This window comes from Neovison vison, chromosome 4, assembly GCF_020171115.1.
Source record: "Neovison vison isolate M4711 chromosome 4, ASM_NN_V1, whole genome shotgun sequence".
In the NCBI taxonomy this organism is placed as follows: Eukaryota; Metazoa; Chordata; class Mammalia; order Carnivora; family Mustelidae; genus Neogale; species Neogale vison.
In genome coordinates, this window is record NC_058094.1 from 79,462,330 (window position 1) to 79,482,318 (window position 19,989).

Below are 19,989 nucleotides of genomic sequence, written 5' to 3' on the forward strand. Positions count from 1 at the left end.
ACGAATGGGTAAGGAAGATGTGGTCCATATACGCTATGGAGTATTATGCCTCCATCAGAAAGGATGAATACCCAACTTTTGTAGCAACATGGACAGGATTGAAAGAGATTATGTTGAGTGAAATAAGTCAAGCAGAGAGAGCCAATTATCATACGGTTTCACTTATTTGTGAAGCATAACAAACATGGAGGACATGGGGAGAGGGAGAAGAGAAGGGAGTTGAGGGAAATTGGAAGGGGAGGTGAACCATGAGAGACTATGGACACTGAAAAACAACCTGAGGGTTTTGAAGGGGAGGGGGGGTGGGAGGTTGGGGGAACAAGGTGGTGGGTATTAGAAAGGGCACGGATTGCATGGAGCACTGGGTGTGGTGCAAAAACAATGAATACTGTTACGCTAAAAAGAAATTTTTAAAAAAATTTTTAAATTTTTTAAAAAAATAGCAGTGGCCATAAGGCAACTTGACAGGACAGCTTTGCTTTGTAGGAGGACGAATTTGCAAGACAGGGCTTAAAATGGACTAACTTAACAGTATGAAATGGCATTTTTGCTGTAATTTTAAGCTTTGTAAGTAGAATTTATAAATGTGTCTGAGGAGAAAAAAAAAAAAAACAGTGAGAAGGCTAAAGAAAAAAAATACATTCGAAAATACAGAAAAGAAAGAGATCTTTCCATAGACTCACAGAAATTAGAAATGGAAAAAGTCTTTAGGCCACCTTGTTCATTTTCCTGCCAGCAAAACTCACTGTCAAGTGTCTGTCCAGTCTAATTTTAGATGACCTAAGACTTTTGGCTCCAGGTAATTCATTTGTAAAGCTATTCTGCTGTCTAACAAACCTCCATAAGTTGTTAAACCTTCCAGTTGTTCAGCCTAAATTTCCAACTTTCCAGGAGGTTCCAAAGGTTTTCTTGTCCTTCCCTGGCTGCACCACCCAGACATACTACTAGAGGGAGAAAATTCCTCTTCCTTGTCAGATCTGCCTTTAAAACACCTAAGAAAGGTGAGAATGCGACCTCACCAAAACCAGAATAGGCATTCTCTAAAGATCCCTGGGCTGGTACGGGAGATCTCCAGTCCTAGTTTCCTTGTTTTCAATATTACAAACCATGCCAGAGGCTTAAGTATGTCTAAGTTACATTTTGCTTCCCACTGTCTAAATAGTTCATTGAAATACCTAATAAACACGACCACTTATTAAATGGCTAATACATACCAGTCATTAAGCCAGGAGCTTTATTTGTGTTGACTCTGATCCTTCAACAACCTCTCACAATAGTTTTTTCTCTCATTCTACATATGAGGAAACTGACACTTGTCTTGGGTCCCCTGGCCATTTAAATGCATGTTGGAGCCAATATTTCAGTTAAATCCATCTGGCTCAAACCCTTGCTTTTCTGCTGCCCTCTGCTGGTGTTGCTGCATCATTGTCAGAGTATTAACCCCTGGGGTGGGGCTCTCCAAGTCCAAACAGAATCCAGGCAGACGCCAAACTATGGAAAGAACCAAGATGCCCTTCAACGGATGAATGGATAAGGAAGATGTGGTCCATATACACTATGGAGTATTATGCCTCCATCAGAAAGGACGAATATCCAACTTTTGTAGCAACATGGACGGGACTGGAAGAGATTATGCTGAGTGAAATCAGTCAAGCAGAGAGAGTCAATTATCATATGGTTTCACTCATTTGTGGAGCATAACCAATAGCATGGAGGACAAGGGGCGTTAGAGAGTAGTAGGGAATTTGGGTAAATTGGAAGGGGAGGTGAACCATGAGAGACTATGGACTCTGAAAAACAGTCTGAGGGGTTTGAAGTGGCGGGGGGGTGGGAGGTTGGGGTACCAGGTGGTGGGTATTAAAGAGGGCACAGCTTGCATGGAGCACTGGGTGTGGTGAAAAAATAATGAATACTGTTTTCCTGAAAATAAATAAATTGGGAAAAAAAAAAAAAAAGAATCCAGGCAGAATGTGAAGACAAAGATGATGCAGAAGACTACCCTTCCCAGGAGATAAATTGCCTCTAAGCATTCTGGAGACGGACTCAGAGAGAAGTAGGTGAACACGGTAGTTCCATGTGTGCAGACTGATTTTGAGGAAGGAGTTGGTGATTGGAGTTAACTTGTAGGAACAAGGAACCTAGACTCAGAGGCTAGGGGAATACCAGGGTATGGAATGGGGTCTGAAGTTCCTAGCTTCTCTAACTGGGAAACAACCAGGGCCAAGGAGCAGAAGTTTCTGATACTCAGCAACCACATGTACATTGCTGATCATTCCGTGTGGCTTCAAGGACCCCGGATCTATCCGAGGCTGTGAATCAGGGTCTGTGCAGACATACGGGACCAGGAAGCTAATCCAGACCCTAAGAGGAATAGTATAACTCATTCCTGCAGCTGACTCAATAATCCCAAACACCCCAGACTAATAAAGGACGGAGTTGTGCCAGGAGTCACCAAAGCCTTTCCTAACCAAAGTGACAAGGAGGAGCACACCTCCCAGGAAGGTGAGTCATTAACTCCTCCCTGGTCTTGAGTCTTCAGAATTGGTCCTACATTTCAGCTTCTTGAATCTTTATGTAAAACCTGCTGACTCGACTCAACATTAGTTTTCTTAGTTTTCTCCCTCATTTGGAGGGAAATGTTAAGAATAATCAAAGAAACCGGACTACAGCTACTGATTTGCAGCTGTGTGTCTACTGAGATAACACAAGTGGAAATCTGGACACTTTGCGCCCCTGACTTCACTTTCCTAGACAAAAAGCTATGTTGATTAGATTGGCAGTTTTTGAAACAAACAACACACCAACACAGCTCTTCAAACTTGCTGCAGATTTTGAATTGGAACTCTCACTGACTGCATATCCAACCTTTGGAATGAAGCATTGGAACAAAAAATAAAATTGGAAAACTAATTAAGAATCTGCTTATTTGGGGAAATGATTTCATTTACCTCATTTTTCGAAGGACAATATATCTAATTCTAAGAAGGGCACGAACAGACGCAAGTTGGAATCCCAGCCCTATGGCTTATAGGATGTACAACTTGTGTTGAGGCAACTAAATTTCCTGAGACTGTTTTGTCAGCTGAAAAATGGCCAGCTCACAGTGTGCCATGAGAATCAAATGAATTAAATTGCCCAGCACAGTGTCTCGTGCTTACTTAACAAATGCTAGAGTTCTTCCTTTGAGTCACTGGACCAAAGTAGAGAGAAGCTCATTTTGTGAAGCCATGATATAAGATATTTTTATTTGGAAGGAACCCTGGAACCCTTGTTAGAAATTTAAAAACATATCACTTCCAGAGCAAAAATTGAAGGTAAAAGAAATGAAATACAGAATTACTTTTGTACACTTCCAACTAGTTTTTGTCAAGTAATATTCTTTAAGAAATTACTTGATTCCTGGGGCGCCTGGGTGGTTCAGTGGGTTAAAGCCTCTGCCTTCCGCTCAGGTCATGATCCCAGGGTCTTGGGATCGAGCCCCGCATGGGGCCCCTCTGCTCAGCAGGGAACCTGCTTCCCCTCCTTCTCTCTCTGCCTGCCTCTCTGCCTACTTGTGATCACTGTCTGTCAAATAAATAAATAAAAATCTTAAAAAATTAAAAAAAAAATTACTTGATTCCTCGGAGCCATTCTCACTCTGTATTTAGAAAATATTTCAATGCTTCCAACTTCTTTCTGAAAATGTCTACCAAGTTTCTCATCAGTGGAATTTATCTAAGTCTGATGTTATCAACATACCAAGTGGAAAGCCAGTCAGTACCCTGATGAAGCCCATAGTTTGACAATGGCCACACCTGGATTGGAACTCCACCTGTACACTTTCCAGCTATGTGTCCTGAGTAATTTTATAGTCTAAGCTCCTACCTGCCTATCTACAATATGGTTATCATCATATACATCGTATAGTTTTATTTTGAGGATTCAGTGACATAAAGTACCATTAGCACCAAGTAAGAAATCAGGTTAGCCATAATTATCACCAAAGCAATTCATAACACATGTGACTGCTCCGTAACATACTTACTATGTAAGAAGGAAATGTGAGTTTAATAAGACATTACTCATTATTTTGCAAGAGCAAAAAAAGTACTTATTCATATAAGGAAAACCACATAGACCAGAAGCTTGGAACGCAGATTCATTATTTCAGCATTTATCTTTTAATTACTACAATTACAGTAACATTTTCTCCCTAATGTGGAAGTCATATATAAAGGACTGACATTTTTTACACCAAAAATGGGCAGTTTTTTCCCATTACTCAGGTAGCTTTCTTTTATTTAAAGTCTCCATTTCATATTTAAACTTGTAGAATAGTAGAACTACACGTAACAGCGTTCTAAGGAAATCTAAAACATATTCTGATTGATGAATTTAATCAAGCCTTGTTTTTAGAATAGCTATCATGTTTAGCCTTAGGCTATTGATAACACTGTCCACACCTAGGATTGCCTCACCACTTTATTCCTGTTAGCCAGAGCTGGAGGGAGTCTTATCTAGGAAACAAAGCCCATGAATTTCCGGACCCAAAGTGGAAAGAGATTAACTCCTGTCCTGAAATAAATCACTTTGCTGTGTTTTTACTTCCAGACTTCTAACATTTTCCCTGAAGTTTTGGATATGACCAAAACTGTTACATGTCTGTAAAAAAGGTGATTTATTACATTCAGATCCCAAATCAAAATGGGAACCTGCAGTTTGGAATCTCTTCCTTGTGACCCACCTGACATCATTGTTTTTTTTTTTAAACATAGCTAACAACGACTCTTCTGAAATCTAACCTAGCTGTGAAGAATGTCTTCAAAGCATGAGAAGAGGCCCAATGTAAATTAGGTCATCATTAAGTAATGCAAGAGAAGTACAAACATACACTTCCGTGGCTGCTAATGAAGTTAAGTGAGCAGATGTTGTAAGACTGATTACCAGCATTAATCAGTCGTAAGAATCTGACATAGTCATTCATTTTTTTTTTTTCTCCTTAGAATATGTAAATAGCACATAGGCTGGGACCTTTCCAAGGCAACAAAGAGTGATTGGGAAAGTGGTGTCTTCCTTGTCATTGCTCCTACCCTCAGGGTGAAAAAGACTCCCACCAGTTAATCATGATTCTATGGAAATGGGCATTTTCTATGCCTCCAAATGCTCCAGGGCCCTGCTCTTTCCAGACATCTCTGTGGCTTTTCTGCATCTCAGAATAGCTTTGTTATGTTAGGGAATAACTACTTCAGGACCTCTAAATTCCAAGTCATCATAAGACCATTGCCTTGAAGTGAAGGAATTGCTTTTGCGGAATCCCTGAGTCGCAGTTATGCATTTGTTTCTTCAAGTCATCTAAAAGTGGAGAACTCATTGGCTGAGGACAGGGGCCATAGTTAGTCAGGATATAAGAAAATTCTGATTCGTATTGAGCCAAACTGATACTCAAGATGTCTTCTCTTTTGTCTGAATTCTATACTTGACAGCAAGGGGAGGTTCGATATAAATTGTGGAAATGTCCCTCAAAGTAGAACCTTTGGATAGGGGTGGGTGTTCCTTCAAATTCTCAGCAGAAGGGCAAGCACTAAACATGAAGGAGGCCTGAAAAGAGTTGACAGGGTCCCCATACACCAGGCTGCAGTTTTAGGGCAAATTTCTAATTCCTGGCCTAGCCAACCTCGATTGCAAAATCCTAAGAAAAAATAAATTATTGTTTCAAGTCACTTGGATTTTAGCTCACTTTGGAGTGGTTTGTTACATAGCAATAGATAACTAAAACATGGACACATACTCAAAATTTCAAATAAAACCTCATGCACTAACTGAAGCCCATTCCTAGGCTCCTTAGAGAACCATGAGACTGAGTTTGAAATCCCTGGGCTAGCATATGCCTAGGCCCCAGTCTTAAAAACCTTGACTGCTAAAAAAAAAAAAAAAAAAAACCTTGACTGCTTTTCAAATATTTCTTTGTTCTAAGTGATGCTATTCTACAGTAGAATAGTCTTCTGTTCATACAGTAGCTCCACTTCTATGCCTCTCACATATCATTCCCTCTACTTGCAATGCCATCTCTCACCTGAATTTGCTTTTACCAAAACCCTAATTATCCTTCAGACCCATCCACATGTTTTTCCTCAAATGGGTCTTTCCTTATCTTCTCCCCAATGACACAGCCCACAACCGTCAGTGGTCATAGGTGGAGTGGGGTTCGAAAAGACCTTTGCATACCAGGATCTGTCCCTCCTTAGGCTCTCAATAGCATTACTTTGTAGTTTCATATGACACTCATACTGTCTCTCTTCTCGTAATGATATGTGTACTTTTTTTCCTCTTAAATGTACTCTGAGGAACTATTTCTCTCATCTCTGCATGCCCATTAGTGCCTGCTTCCATTCCTCTTCCATCAAACTCACCAGTACTGGCCTGGCTTAGGACATACCATCAGCATCATTAAGGCCTGGCTTAATGATGCCATAGGAATCTGTGTTAGAACAAGGCCTTTGTAGTCATCTGGCTCCCACTCCTGCAAAGCTGTGTGACAGCAGCATGTGTGCAAATCAAGAGTCTGTTAATACTACTCCAAACTACTTGGAAAGAGCTCAGGGCTTGAGTCAAATGGTCCTGCTCCATGCATAAACCCTAGTATACTATTTCCTAACTAGGTGAACCTGAGCAGACTACTGAAGTCCCTCTGTGTTATGTTTTTTCCATGTATAAGGTGGAGTTGTTCTGATCTCATAAGGTTTTTTTGCTTTAAATATCATGTATGCTCAACACCTAACCTAGTGACTGATACTAACACAGAATATAAAATGTTGCGATAAAATACTTCTATGATTGACTTTGTTATGTTGCTAAAAATCAACTCTTTCCCTCATTGTAATGTTGTTGTGGGGGACTTTTTTTTTTTCTTTTCTTTTCTTTTGAAAAGGAAAGTTCTAAAATCAGATACTATTTAAATGTAAACCGAAGCATTCTCAAATTCGAGGGACTGTATTGCGATCTTATCTCCCTGGCTTCATATCAAAATCTATATTCCCTTCAAACATTAGAACTAAGTTAATTAATCAATTATCTTTCTCCTGAGGTTGTTATATTTAGTCTCAATATTAAATGAGACAAAACACCAACAGTTTGGTTTCCCTCTATGTTCACAGTAACGATGGTTGCATCCTTAAAACTGAATGCCCACACAAGTGACACAGCACAGTTAACAGACATTTACACCTCTTTTCTGTTTGCTTTGGAATGACTGAATGGAAAGTAGGGTCTACGCCCCTCACTCAAGGCGCTATGTCTCATTTTTCTCAGAAAAAAGAAGGGTGATGACTGATTTATCCAAACATGGTTAAGATATCTGGTCTATTCTGTATCCTCCCTATAATCAGGGGGTCACAGTTTTATGACAAAATAAAGAAAAGGGATTAAGATCTGTTGAGCATTGTAAGAGACAGGACAATGGAAGAACAGAGCATCTAAAGGTCTCTATTTATAGTAATGATGTTATTATTAACAAGAGCTTTTATGCAGAGATTATAAAGAGTGAGTGTGTACACCCCGGAGGCTCAGTGGTACTAGTAACAAGTAACTTAAATTTTGATCAGTTTCTTACATATGCTAGCAGACACTCATATAAATAACTCCTTAGAAAATTACTTATTTAGGGGATGAAAATGACATAGTCAACCCATGCAAATTTTGACACTACAAACCTACCAGTGTGTGATCGCGGGGTTGGGCCAGGGGAATAGTGCCCCATTAGCAGTGGACATGTGTCCTGAATGCTGGTTTGTCACTTATATGGAGCAGACAATGAGCACATAGAAGTAGATGACAACAGGGACCAAGCCTCTTCCTTTTATGCTGAGCCTAGAACCACTTCATATCTACTGATGATAATGAATAGGAAAAGTTTTTCAACAATTGATTCCTTTTTATACTTTGCATAACCCTATTCCTTAGAGGTCTGTTCTGCTTTCAACACTAAAAGAACTACATAATTCAACGAAGATTCCAGCCAGAAGGGTCCTTGGAGGTTACCTAATCCGGTACTAGAGCTTTACAGATAGCATGCTGAGATCCAGACAATTTAGTGACTTGCCTAGGGCCATATGGCTAATATGTGGCCAAACTTGAATTACTTCTCTTTTCAAAGGTTGGGTGACTTTAATTAAATTGTTGACAAAGTCACTTTCTCTAAATAATTGTTTATTGATCCATGAGAATAAATGAACTCTTGTGACTGTGCTTCTTGGTAGATATGCAGCCAAGTGGGTCTAATGTCAATCAGCTGGAAACACTATATGAAGACCATTTTCCAAACCTAGCAAACAAGCTCCATTACCTGAGTGAACTGACCTCTTAATTTATAAGCCAAGTTTTCCTCATACTGTTCTTGCTCACAAAGACTACAAATAAGACTAGACCTTGGAAAATAACCCAACCTCCATGTTCCAAAAATGGTGAGTCAGTAGCTTTATCTTTCAACAGAGGGGACAATATGTTATGAACTGAGTCATTGCTGTGTGCTAAATGTGTTCCCTAACTGCCAGTACTTGTGAATGTGACCTAGCCTGGAAGCAGGATCTTTGCAGATGACCAAATTAAAATGAGGTCATTAGGGTGGGCTTTCAACCCATACGACTGGTGTCCTCACAAAAAAGGGAAACTTGGAGACTAACATGTCCTGAGGGAGAATACCATGTGAAGATGAAGGCAGAGATTGAGGTGATGCTTCCACAAGCCAAGGAACACCAAGGATTGCCAGCAAACCCCAGAAGTGAGGAGAAAGGCAGGGAACCAATCCTTCTCTCTGCCCTCAGAAGGAACCATCTCCAGACATCTGGATCTTGGGCTTCTAGTCTCCAGAACTGCTGAAAAATAACTTTGTCATCTAAACTACCCAGCTTGTGGTAATTTTTTGTCAGACCTAGTAAACTAAAACTATTGCTTCATCTGAAAAAAGGAGGGAACAAACTAATTGATCTCACCAGCCCTTGGAGACCAACAGGTCCATTCTATATAGGCATAGACAGGGGCTCCAAGTACATGCCTTGTCCAGGGAACCTGTCTGCCATAATGAGAGGGGAGGGGTTACATCTGTCAGACAACAAACAAATATTCACCAAGCACCTATTACGTGTCAGCCACCAAGCTGGGCATGGAACACGGCCACGAACCAGAAGACACAGTCCCTGAGACCCTGAATCCAAGTCTCCCAGGGAAGATCAGCTCTAAACAAGTATTGACAAGTGTGATATGTGCTGTGCAGACACAGAGGCAGCCCTGGGAAAATTAGATTAGTCTGTGGGCAAGAGGAGACTTCCATGAGCAAGCAAGGAGAAGGGAATGAGGGTAAAGGATTAGCACCCCAAGAATGAAAGGTGGGTTTGGGAGGAAGTGGTGTGCATGTTCCATGTGGGACCACCACAGGGCTCACACCATCCACCATTCTCAAGGGAAAAGGCATCCTAGTCAGCCAGAAAGGGGATAAAGGAAGACTGGCAAGTGAAGGAGTGAACATATCTTCCATGATATAGTGACAGCCATTAGTCACAGCCCATCAGGACCACACCTGGCAAAAGAGGTGATGTTTATAGCAAAGGCAGTAGTGCAAGTTTCAGAGGAATCCTACCATCAAGGTACATGATGAGCCGCCTACTATGTGCCTGACTTCAGCTATATTTAGATTTCTGTTGGGCCTAATGGCATTCTTTCTGTTTCCTATTTAAAAATGGAGTTAAACAGGCAGCAAACAGAAATTGTGAATAAGCGTGTATGACTTAACCGAGACTACAAAGCCAGTTTTCCTTTCAATGAGTTTTGGTCATTAGGTTCCTATGAGAGGGTGTGTTCTTATTTATGTACTTACTTGTTTACTTAACAATAGCGAGGAACACTTTGACAACTACTTTAAACAACACGAAAGGAAAGATTGAACACTAAATACTCACTGAATTTGTTTCTAAAGAGTGATGAGAACGTTCTGTGAATTCATGAGGGAGTGAGAGTCTTCCCTAGATTTTGTCCCATGTGCTGACTATATGGAGAAAACTGGAGAGCTTAGATCAATCCTATTCATCCTCAGAGCATTTGATTTTCATTTGATGGAATTTGAAAGCATTTGTCTCACACTATTCATGTTCACACCCAATTTCTTGAGGAATAAAAGAACACAAGAGTTCTAACATCCTTGTCCACAGGAAGTCAAGGTCAGCCCAAGATGTGTGCAGGACCAGCGTTCTCTCTCCCAAATCCCATGCTGATTTATCATACCGCAAGTTATGATAAGAAGCTTCTTACCCCATTTTTCATGAGACATCAGTCAACAAAATATCTCATGTACACCAGTTCTGGCCAGTTGATCCAATTCAGTTAAGCAAATATATATATATATTTTTTATCTGTAGAGAAAGGATTGCTAGCTATATCTCAAAATCCATTTTTTTTCTTTATTTTTGGTAAAAGAATTCAAGCATATTTCTCAGTATTTTTTGCAGCCACCTATGACCATGTCATTGTTCTAACCACAGAGGTGGAAACAGAAGTGTTGTATGGTTCCTTCAGGAAGATTCATTAATAAGGAAGGGTTCCTTTTTTCCTCCAGCTTCCTCACAGCAGAATGAAAAGATAGGAGAATCCTGAGTCTCAACATTATAGATCTACTGTATCAACCCTGGACTGTATATTCCAATTTTTTAATAAGAAAGAAATGCATTTGAGGTGCCTGGGTAGCTCAGTGGGTTAAGCCTCTGCCTTCGGCTCAGGTCATGATCTCAAAGTCCTGGGACTGAGCCCGGAACTGGACTCTCTGCTCAGCAGGGATCCTGCTTCCTCCTCTCTCTCTGCCTGCCTCTCTGCCTACTTGTGATCTCTCTCTCTGTCAAATAAATAAATAAAATCTTTAAAAAAAAAAAAAAGAAAGAAAGAAAGAAATGCATTCAAGTCTATTTTTCATGTTTTAATTATGTGCAGCAAAAATAATCTAAGAAAAGCACTTACTATTTGCCATGCATTACACTAGAAACAAATCTCCCTTCACCTCCCTCACCCCCAATACACACATACAGACAGAACATAAATAGTTTGGGTATTTTAGCAAGGCTTGATCTAATGAAGCAATCACAAATAGATCACACTGACCATAAACATTTCTTCTAAAAATTGTACAGAAATTCAGAGGACCCTGAAATTTTGTGAAACATTCTCAAATCCATGAGTTTTTAATTGATTCTTCTTCCACACACAGGTTTTTTTTTTTTTTTCTGAATGTACAAAGTGAGGTCCAGCTTCCCATTGCTTACTGCCCTCAAAGATCATTACACTAAAAATAATTACCCCAAAACCAGTGGGAACATTTTTCCTTCTCCATCCTACCTGTTAAAAAGTGAAGTTCTGGAGACCTGCATGCCTATATTTTTACTTTACTTTTCCTCAGGAAGCCTCTTGATAATAAGTGTATGTCTGTGACCTTGATAAGCTTTGTGTTATGCTGTTAAAATAAAGCCTTTTGTAGATTCCTCAAGGGTATTTGGATCTGATACTATAAAAAAAATTGCTTAGATACTGATGCCCTTATTAAATTGGCCTTTTAATAAGAATATAATGGAAGCTCTCTACTCATTTTGCCAAGTGTAGGCATCCCTCTGTAAGTGTAAAGCCCTTAAATGATGAATAACAATAGTACATTCCTGTGACTAAAGTGAAGTTTGACAAAATACGTCAAACAGGCATTTAGATGTAAGGAGACAAAAAAATTGCCTATACTGAAGAGTTTTTCCTTTATGATTTATCTTTAGAAAGTAAAAGTCAGGTTGCCTTTTGAGCTACAGGGATTTAACTATTCAAATTAACTCTAAGAAAAGCAAGGAACACCCAAAGTTGAGGGTGAGCCCAGAGAGGCAGCCAGGACTTGCAAGAGGGTTATTGGTCAGCTCTGTTTCCCCTCTTTCCCAGAGCTCCCAGTAGAGTCAGAGCAGGGAGTCTGCAGGACGAGATGAGCCTGAGTGTCTCACCTCCACCATTTTTGCCAGACATCTCTCCCCACAGTGCACTTCAGGCCCTGTGAACACCCCTTACTATGTTCTGTCAAATTCAGCCTAACTTCCCTGGTTCTGGAAGGTGCTTTTGACTCTGTGGTTTATGGTAGTTGTTGGTTTGAGCCCTTTGTAAATAATTAGTCAGCATTAAATCTCTTACCTTTTCCCTTTACTTCACTTCCAGACTAGTTGGGTGGAGGCCAGGGTTTGAGAAGATAGAAGAGCTCTGATCTTAGCTCTTGGCTGTTTACTGCCCATTGACCACAGCCCATTAAGCCAGCCTCGGGTTACAAGCTACAGCTCAACCAGGAGGAGCAAACCCAACTGAACTAAGCTCTTGCTGAAGAAGGTAGAACAAGGCAGCCACCAGATGGAGATTCTCAAACTGAATGGCTTCTATATGACCAGTGCCTTTTCTGGTCAACCCTTCCCACAGTAGAGAAGGAAATAGGTGAGGTCCTTCGCTCTCCTAGAGAGCACAGCCAGAAACACATGAGCTTCCCTTTGATTTGGAAAGAGAAATGTGGAGGACCTATTTTAGCAGTTTTAGCATCCTGACTTAACTTCAGGAGAGCCTTGGGTAAGCTCATTGCCTCCTGAAGTAGGGATTCAAGTCTTCCAGTCTCCCTCCCTTATCAGGAGAACATTGATTAAGTTTGAAAAGAGTCAAAGATTATTGTTAAGAAAAGGGAAGGCATCATGGATTGAATTGTGTCCTGTCCCCACCCCCAAACTGATACATTGTTGAAGGCCTAACCCAGAGTATGTGACTGTATTTGAAAATAGGGTGATTGCAAATGTAATTAGTCAAGATGAAGTGATACTGGATAGGGTAGGCCTCTCATCCAGTACAACTGGTACTTTATAAAAAGGGGAAATGTGGATACTGATATTCTTCTATAAGCTGAGGTACATCAGATATTGCCAGCAGGCACCAAACATGGAAGAGATTTCCCCCTCACAATGATCAGAAGGAGCTAACCCTGATGACACCTTGATCTTCAACTTCTAATCTCCAGACTATAAGATAATAAATTCCTGCTACTTTAACCACCTAATCCATTGTGCTCCATGACGGTAGCCCTATGACATTCATACAGAAGGTGTCGAACTAACAAGACACAGGCCCTGATAACCCAGAGTAGTCATGTCCAGGACCCTCAAAGCCCAGGTTTTCATGCCCAGAGAGTAACAGTGAAGGGCTATGTTCCTCTCAAATCCTTAACCATGAGTCTTCTGTTGATGGACTTTGCGAATTATCTCTCCTCATGCCCAAATAGGGAAGAATGACGCAATCCGGATGACCACTTTCTGAGGCCACTCCTACTGTTCTTACTGTGTCACAAAAAGGAAACTGTGATTTAGAGAGCTTGGGTACTCTCCATGTTTGCACCATGAAGCACGGGGTCTGTCTTTCCAAACCAAGCTAGGCTTGGGTTCCAGACTCCCCCCCACACACACACCTCTGTCATAAACAGTGGCAGGTACCTGGTATTTGGTGGCATTCATTTTAGTATCACCATCAGACCCTGTAGTGGCCAAATTGGAGAAATTCTTCTGGCAAAGAAGCTTACAGTAAGAAAACAGACCTCCACAAGTTGAAGACCACTGCTGTCAATCTTGAGCAAGATCTGTTCCTTAAGCTGACTAGCCCTATTAAGACAGGGGAAAAAGAAAAAAAAAAAGAAAAGACTACCAGGACAGGGATGAAAGCTGCCAAGTCCCACTCACAGCAGACCTGAACTGAAATGTTCTAGGGAGAGTCATCATTTCTGTGAGAAAAAGCCACCATGGCCATCAAATCTGTCACATCAGCGTATCTTGAGGTAGCTCCTCCTGTGATGCGTTTACCCACATTTGTGATGAAATGGCCAACATTACTGCTTATAGATTAGTCCTTTTCTGCTATTTCAATGCGTTCGACAAATGGATGGGCCTTGTGGCCAGGAAATGAAAATTTGGGTATCAAAAAATAAGAGCTAACACTTGTAAGGCATTTAAAATATGCTGGGTTCTTAAATATCAAACCACCCTACAAGAGAGCTATTTTATCTGCACCACTTACGTAGAAATGGAGACCTAAGGAGGTGAATGACACCCTCCTGCACTACACATCTCTTTGAGAGGTCTATCCCAACAAGTGAGGCTGTCTCAGAAATCCAGATTTCCAGAATAACTGAGGAGACAAGAGGCCCTGAACCTCTTCCTTCTTGGACTCTTTCCGATCTCTGAACTGCTTAGTAAGCCACAAAGCAGTCAGAGGCAACCCCAAACACAAGCCCTTCTCTTCTGGGCCTTAGGGGGAAACTAATTATGCTTTTCTCATTCTTTCCTTAGATTTTACTCCCTTCTGTACCAGAGAGGTAAGATTTAAGGGGCAGACAACAAGGCGTAGGGCAAAGACCATAGGTACTACTGGGATGTCTTGAGTGTTGTGGGAGTCTGAACTTCCAGGGCCGTGGTGAAGGATGCCTCAGTGCGGCCTGCCTGATTGACCAGTGCCTGCAATGCTCATTCAGAGCAAAACCTTTAGAAATAGAAGGCATTTGCCTGGTCCCTTGTCCTTTGTAGAGAAACTTCTGAGATCTTTGGAAAATTGCTTTTCACTTCTATATCAAAGAAGGTCCCATCGTCTAGCATCTACTATGGAAATGCTTTTTTAATCAATTAATATTGAAATCTGAATAATTATAAATTCACCAACCCTAATATCACTAAAAGTGTTTAACTTACTCCAGAAAGCAGTTTATATATCATAAGCAAATGTTATCATTTCAATATGCTCTTTAGGAAAACCTTCTCTGAAACATCAAATAACTTCAGATGCGAAGAATGAAATTATTTAAAGCAAAGCCCTTGGGAGCCTGAGTGGCTCAGGGTCCTGGGATCAAGCCCCACAATCGGCTCCCTACACAGCAGGGAGCCTGCTTCTCCTTTTCCCCCTGCTTTGTTTCTCTCTTTCTCTCTCTCATAAATAAATAAAATCTTAACAAAAATACTTTAAAACAAATCACTCATCAATCAGTATTCATTTTCTTAATGGGCATAAACATGTTACACCCATATTCCCTAGTTTTACATATGAACATAAGACAAGAAATTTTAAATTCTTAGCTTTGAATCCTTGGGTAATAGAAAAGCTGCTGAGTTTTTTAGGAAAGTTAATTTTAAATTACTTAATATTAACTATCGGATCTCATCGTTATCTAGACAAGTTAGGAACCATTTATTCACTTGATAGCCAATCTCATACACTTTCTTAGCTATGGTACTTTGTTGTGATAAGTGATATTCATATTAATGTCCCTGAAATGCTATTAAATTTTGAAATACGTTCTCAAAGGAAGGTATTATATTTCTTTCAAATTATTTCCTTTATTTGAGTATAGTTATTGCATGTATGATATTCTGATATTAATTCATATATCATTAGGATGTATAGTTAATTGGAATTTGGCATTCACCAACCATGCATGGAAAGTAGAAGCATACTCATAGAATGTTCTAGCAATGATACCTGTTGCTGATCTTCTTTCTGTTTTCTAGTTACTAAAATTCTTTTGTGACTAAGTAAGCCAACCTGGAATAAAATAATCTATTGGCCAGGCCTTATACACTCTAACACTAACACCTGAAATACCACAACTTCTTTTTTTATAAGCTGATGGTCTGTGCTATTCACTTTCTTTCTGACTTCACTAGGTAAGACATGCCTGCCAAACTTCTCTAGCATTTGCGTGCACCAAAGGAATCCTTCCACTGTGGTAATGCCCCAGTCTTCATTGTGTTTATGTTTCTAGGTGCTGTTTGATTTTTATGTTATGTTGCTATTAAATGATTCTTAGATACTGAATAAAGTAAATATAAACAGAAACTAAACACCTATTGCTATGGCACCAATGACAAGTAATTCAGCAATCACTTTGAGTCTCCTCATAATCTACATTACAAATTTTAAATACATACATTGTCGTTGTCCAAAAGAAAGAAAGTGATGTTATACTGTGTTCTTATGAAAATATTATGCCATTAATTTCAAATATGCCAAATGAGATAAGGAGATTGGGGATTTATTAAGAAGCTTTAGCAATAAAAAGGTTTAGCTGGACTGGGCTTTCAGTCTGTAGACTGACAGAACCGTCTAAGGATCCACCTTCTGAGGTAATGGGGCTCATCTAGTCTAGCCACTCCGATCCCAAGCAATTTCATTCTTTGGTCCCCTCAAAATCAGCTCCTATCTCTCTAGTGTCCAAATCTGTGTCATAGGTCCTGAGGCTGCAGAGTAACACTATCTTCAGTGCTGAGGGGAATACAAGAGTCAGCTGTATGCCCACACTCCTCCTACGGAGACTCCAGCTCTAGCCCCACATAAAGCCACTAAAGGCCACCCACATAGGGATGACATCAAATATGCTAGACAGTGTGGGTTTCCCTGCTCAAATGATGTCAGCATGTCAGTCCCAGAACAAGTAAGATCAATCTGTTTATACATTGTGTGCTCACAATGTACTAAGCACTGTATGTAGTGGCATTCCACCACCCTGCCCTTACTATTCCCAATTTACAGATGCAAACAGGAAGGAGGAGGTGGAATTATTTGCCCTGGGCTGGAGGACTCGGAGCAGATGTTCTGAGCCGCCACGTCAGTGCAGAGACCTTGGGGCCGGCTGCATTCTTCTTACTAGGCAGAATGCACAGGGAACACGGCACTGAGCGAGGCAGAAGGAGCTTCTTCGCCTGCATGTCTAGCAAATGCATTGAGCCTGTTGGACCCTGTGCAATCCTCCTTGCTCCAGCCATCTCCACGGCTTTCAGAACAGCTAGTCACTTAATCAAAATGAAAAAAAAAAAAAAAACTTCCTCTTGAACTGATAAGAAAAAAAAAAAACTAAGATAATAGCTAACCTTCATGCAGCAGTTTAGTTTACAGTGTGTGAGGAGCCCTGAGGGACTTGCATGCAGGCACATCCCACGGCTTCCAGCTCCAGCCCACAAGCTCTGACTCTACTTCCTGTGAACTGCCAGGACACATCTAAGCTTCTCCTCCCCATCTACCCATTCTGCAACTAGGACTTTTGCAGCTTGACTGTTAACTTACTGAACATGAAAAATTGCAAGTGCAAAAATATGAGAAATTAATGTCATCTACATTAGAAACCAAGGGAGAAACTTGCACGTTAGAAACCATATTAAACTCCTTCTCCCAGGGACTGAGTCCCTGAATATATATATCAGCACTCTGCCTTGTTCTCTGAATATTCTTTTCCTATTCTTAAATTTTATCCCTGTCATCCCATATTAGACTATGTGGATGTACCTGGATATCCTCCTGAGTGGTCTTCAGGTATATGTCTAGTTCTGCCCCATCATGAGCTACTCTATTTGCCTCCATAGTTAACAAATGTCAGCTGTTATTTCTAAAAACAAAGATTACTCATAATATTTCTCTGCCTTACACTCTCCAATTATCCCCAGAGCTTTAAGGATTAACTCCCAAGTCCTATGCTAGCCACAGGCTCTTGAACTTAAGAACAAGTGTCCAAACAACCTCTCAAAACTAGAATATCTCAGAAACACCTGTAAAACACTTCACAAGAAAAATTAGTTCATTCACTTCCCCCACAGCAACCAAGACTAAAAATTATTTAGCTCAGTCCTGTCCTGCATTCTTTACTCATCTTGGCATAGTAAGCAATTTCCCTCATTTAAATAAAAGTTAAAGATAGCCTCTTGTTTAAAAACTCAATAAAGTTTTATGAAACTTAAATTTTAATTACCATTCTCTACCAAAAAAAAAAAAAAAAAAAGACAGGAAAGAAAAAAATCATGTATTTTACCTGTAACATCCAAAGCCTACATAGAAAGTCTTCAGCTGTTTCTAGTGTCTTAATCAAGATGGCTACGTTTAAAAGAATCAGAGCAAAGGGCCTGGCATCGCTGGGACACTGTTGCTCAGATACTGCTTAGGAGTAAACCTGGTTTTCATTTCTGCTGATCAAAGGAAAGAGCAATGTTTGCATTGTCATGTGCATTGCCTGTAGCAACAGCAAACACTTCACATAACTCCCAAGCCACGCATGCAATGACAAAGGATAGAGCTCGGGTGAGATTCGGGGCTGTTATCATGGACCAGTGAGTGGATTCCCTCATCCTGATTAAATAAATAAATAAATAAGTACAAACTAGAGCACACATAAATATTTTCCCTTGTCTTTCCAGTTGCCTATAATAACAAGTAAATAACATATTCTAGATAAAATTCAATTTTATTAAATGGCCACAAAAGAACCTATTTTGTTCTTTTTCTAATCAATAGATGTTTTGTGACATATAAATATAATTTGGCATATAAACCTATGATCCTTTTACCTTATTTTGAAGTTGATATTTTGAATATTTATCTCGAAAAGTATGTTTTCATCTAGACACTATGAAGTAGAGGTAAGTCCCTGTAACAAGTGAATTGCTGCTCCATTTAAGACATGTGCCAGCCAAAAAAAGAAAAAAAATCTGACTTCAAAGAGTTCACAAGTTACTTCCTGTTCTAGATGACTACCAAATGACATATTATCTTTACTTTTCACTTATTCTCTTGACAACCATATACGTACCTATTCTGGCCAGGCAGAGATGGACTCTGAGGAATGCCACAGCAGAAGGAGGACGGGACCCTAGAAGGTGACAAATGTATCAAATCAATTGTCATCATCATTACCTTAATTTTGGTCACCAGAACCCCTGGTCGAAGGTCTTCTATTGTTTTCTGGGGTGCTTTTGAACGACTTTATTGGAACATAATTGTTATACAAGGACTGCACATGTTTAATGGGTACATTTGGATGAGTTAGGATGAAAACAAAAACCTATGAAACAGTCATCACAATCAAGAGAACAGACCTATCCAACACCTCCCAAAGTTTCCTTGTTTCCCTTTGTTTTTGTCTGTTAGTTTGTTTTTTAAGAGAGTAGATTTCATGTTTAGTATTTAACCCTCTTCAGTGTTGACGTGCACTGTACCGTATGTTCATTGTAGGCACTATGTTGTACCAAGATCTCTAGAATTTATTTACCTAGCATAATTGAAACTCTAACCACTGAGAAACAACTCTCTGTTCCCTCCCCCACCCCCAGGCCCTGGCAATCACTATTAAACCCTGTGCTTTTATCACTTCGACTATTTTAGTTATCTCATATAAGTGGAATCCTACATTATTTGTACTTCTTTCACCAGTCCATTTCACTTAGCATAATGTCCTCCAGGTTCATCCATGTTGTTGCAGATTTAAAGCTGAATCATATTCCATTTTAGGTATGTATGGTTCACATTTTCTTTTTGCATTTATCTGTCAATGGGCATTTGAATGTTGCCATATCTTGGCTAGTGTGAAAAAAATGCTGCAGTGAACACGGGAGTGCAAATATCTCTTTGCGATCCTGATTTCAATTCTTTGGAATAAATGCCCAGGAGTGGGATTGCTGCCCTATATGGTAGCTCTATTTTTAATTTTTTGATAAATCGCCATACTGTTTTCCATAGTGGCTGCGCCAATTTATATTCCCACAAACAGAGTACAGGGGTTCCAATTTCTCCACATCCTCACCAATATTTGTTTCTTTTCTTCTTCTTTTTTTTTTTTTTTATAATAGCCATCCAGACAGATGTGAGGTGATGTCTCATGGTAGTTTTGATTCACATTTTCGTGATGATTAATGGTGTTGAACATCTCTTCATATCCCTATCTGCCATTTGTATATCTTCTTTGAAGAAATACTTGTTCAAGTCCTTTACCCATTGCTTTGTTGGGTTATTTGGGTATTTTTGCTATTTAGTGGTTGTCTCATATCGTTTAATGTTTACAGCAAAGGCACAGTCTTTTTCTCCTCAGTGCAAAAATTATCTTTTTTCTGAGGTGGAACACACATGAAGCAAAGTTCCTTCAAAGGTGACCACAGAATGTCAATTCCAGAGAGCAAG

The 19,989-nt window shown here is 40.0% G+C and overlaps 1 protein-coding gene across 1 annotated transcript in view; it reads right to left on the reverse strand.

Annotated features, from left to right (window-relative positions):
* Positions 1 to 17,889, reverse strand: part of LOC122904592 (oxygen-regulated protein 1-like) — a 55,061-nt gene extending 37,172 nt beyond the window's left edge. The window contains exon 1 of the mRNA XM_044245587.1: positions 17,852 to 17,889. Coding sequence (XP_044101522.1) covers positions 17,852 to 17,860 — 9 coding nt within the window. The 5' untranslated portion in view covers positions 17,861 to 17,889. The remainder of the gene's footprint in view (positions 1 to 17,851) is intronic.
* Positions 17,890 to 19,989: the final 2,100 nt, after the last annotated feature.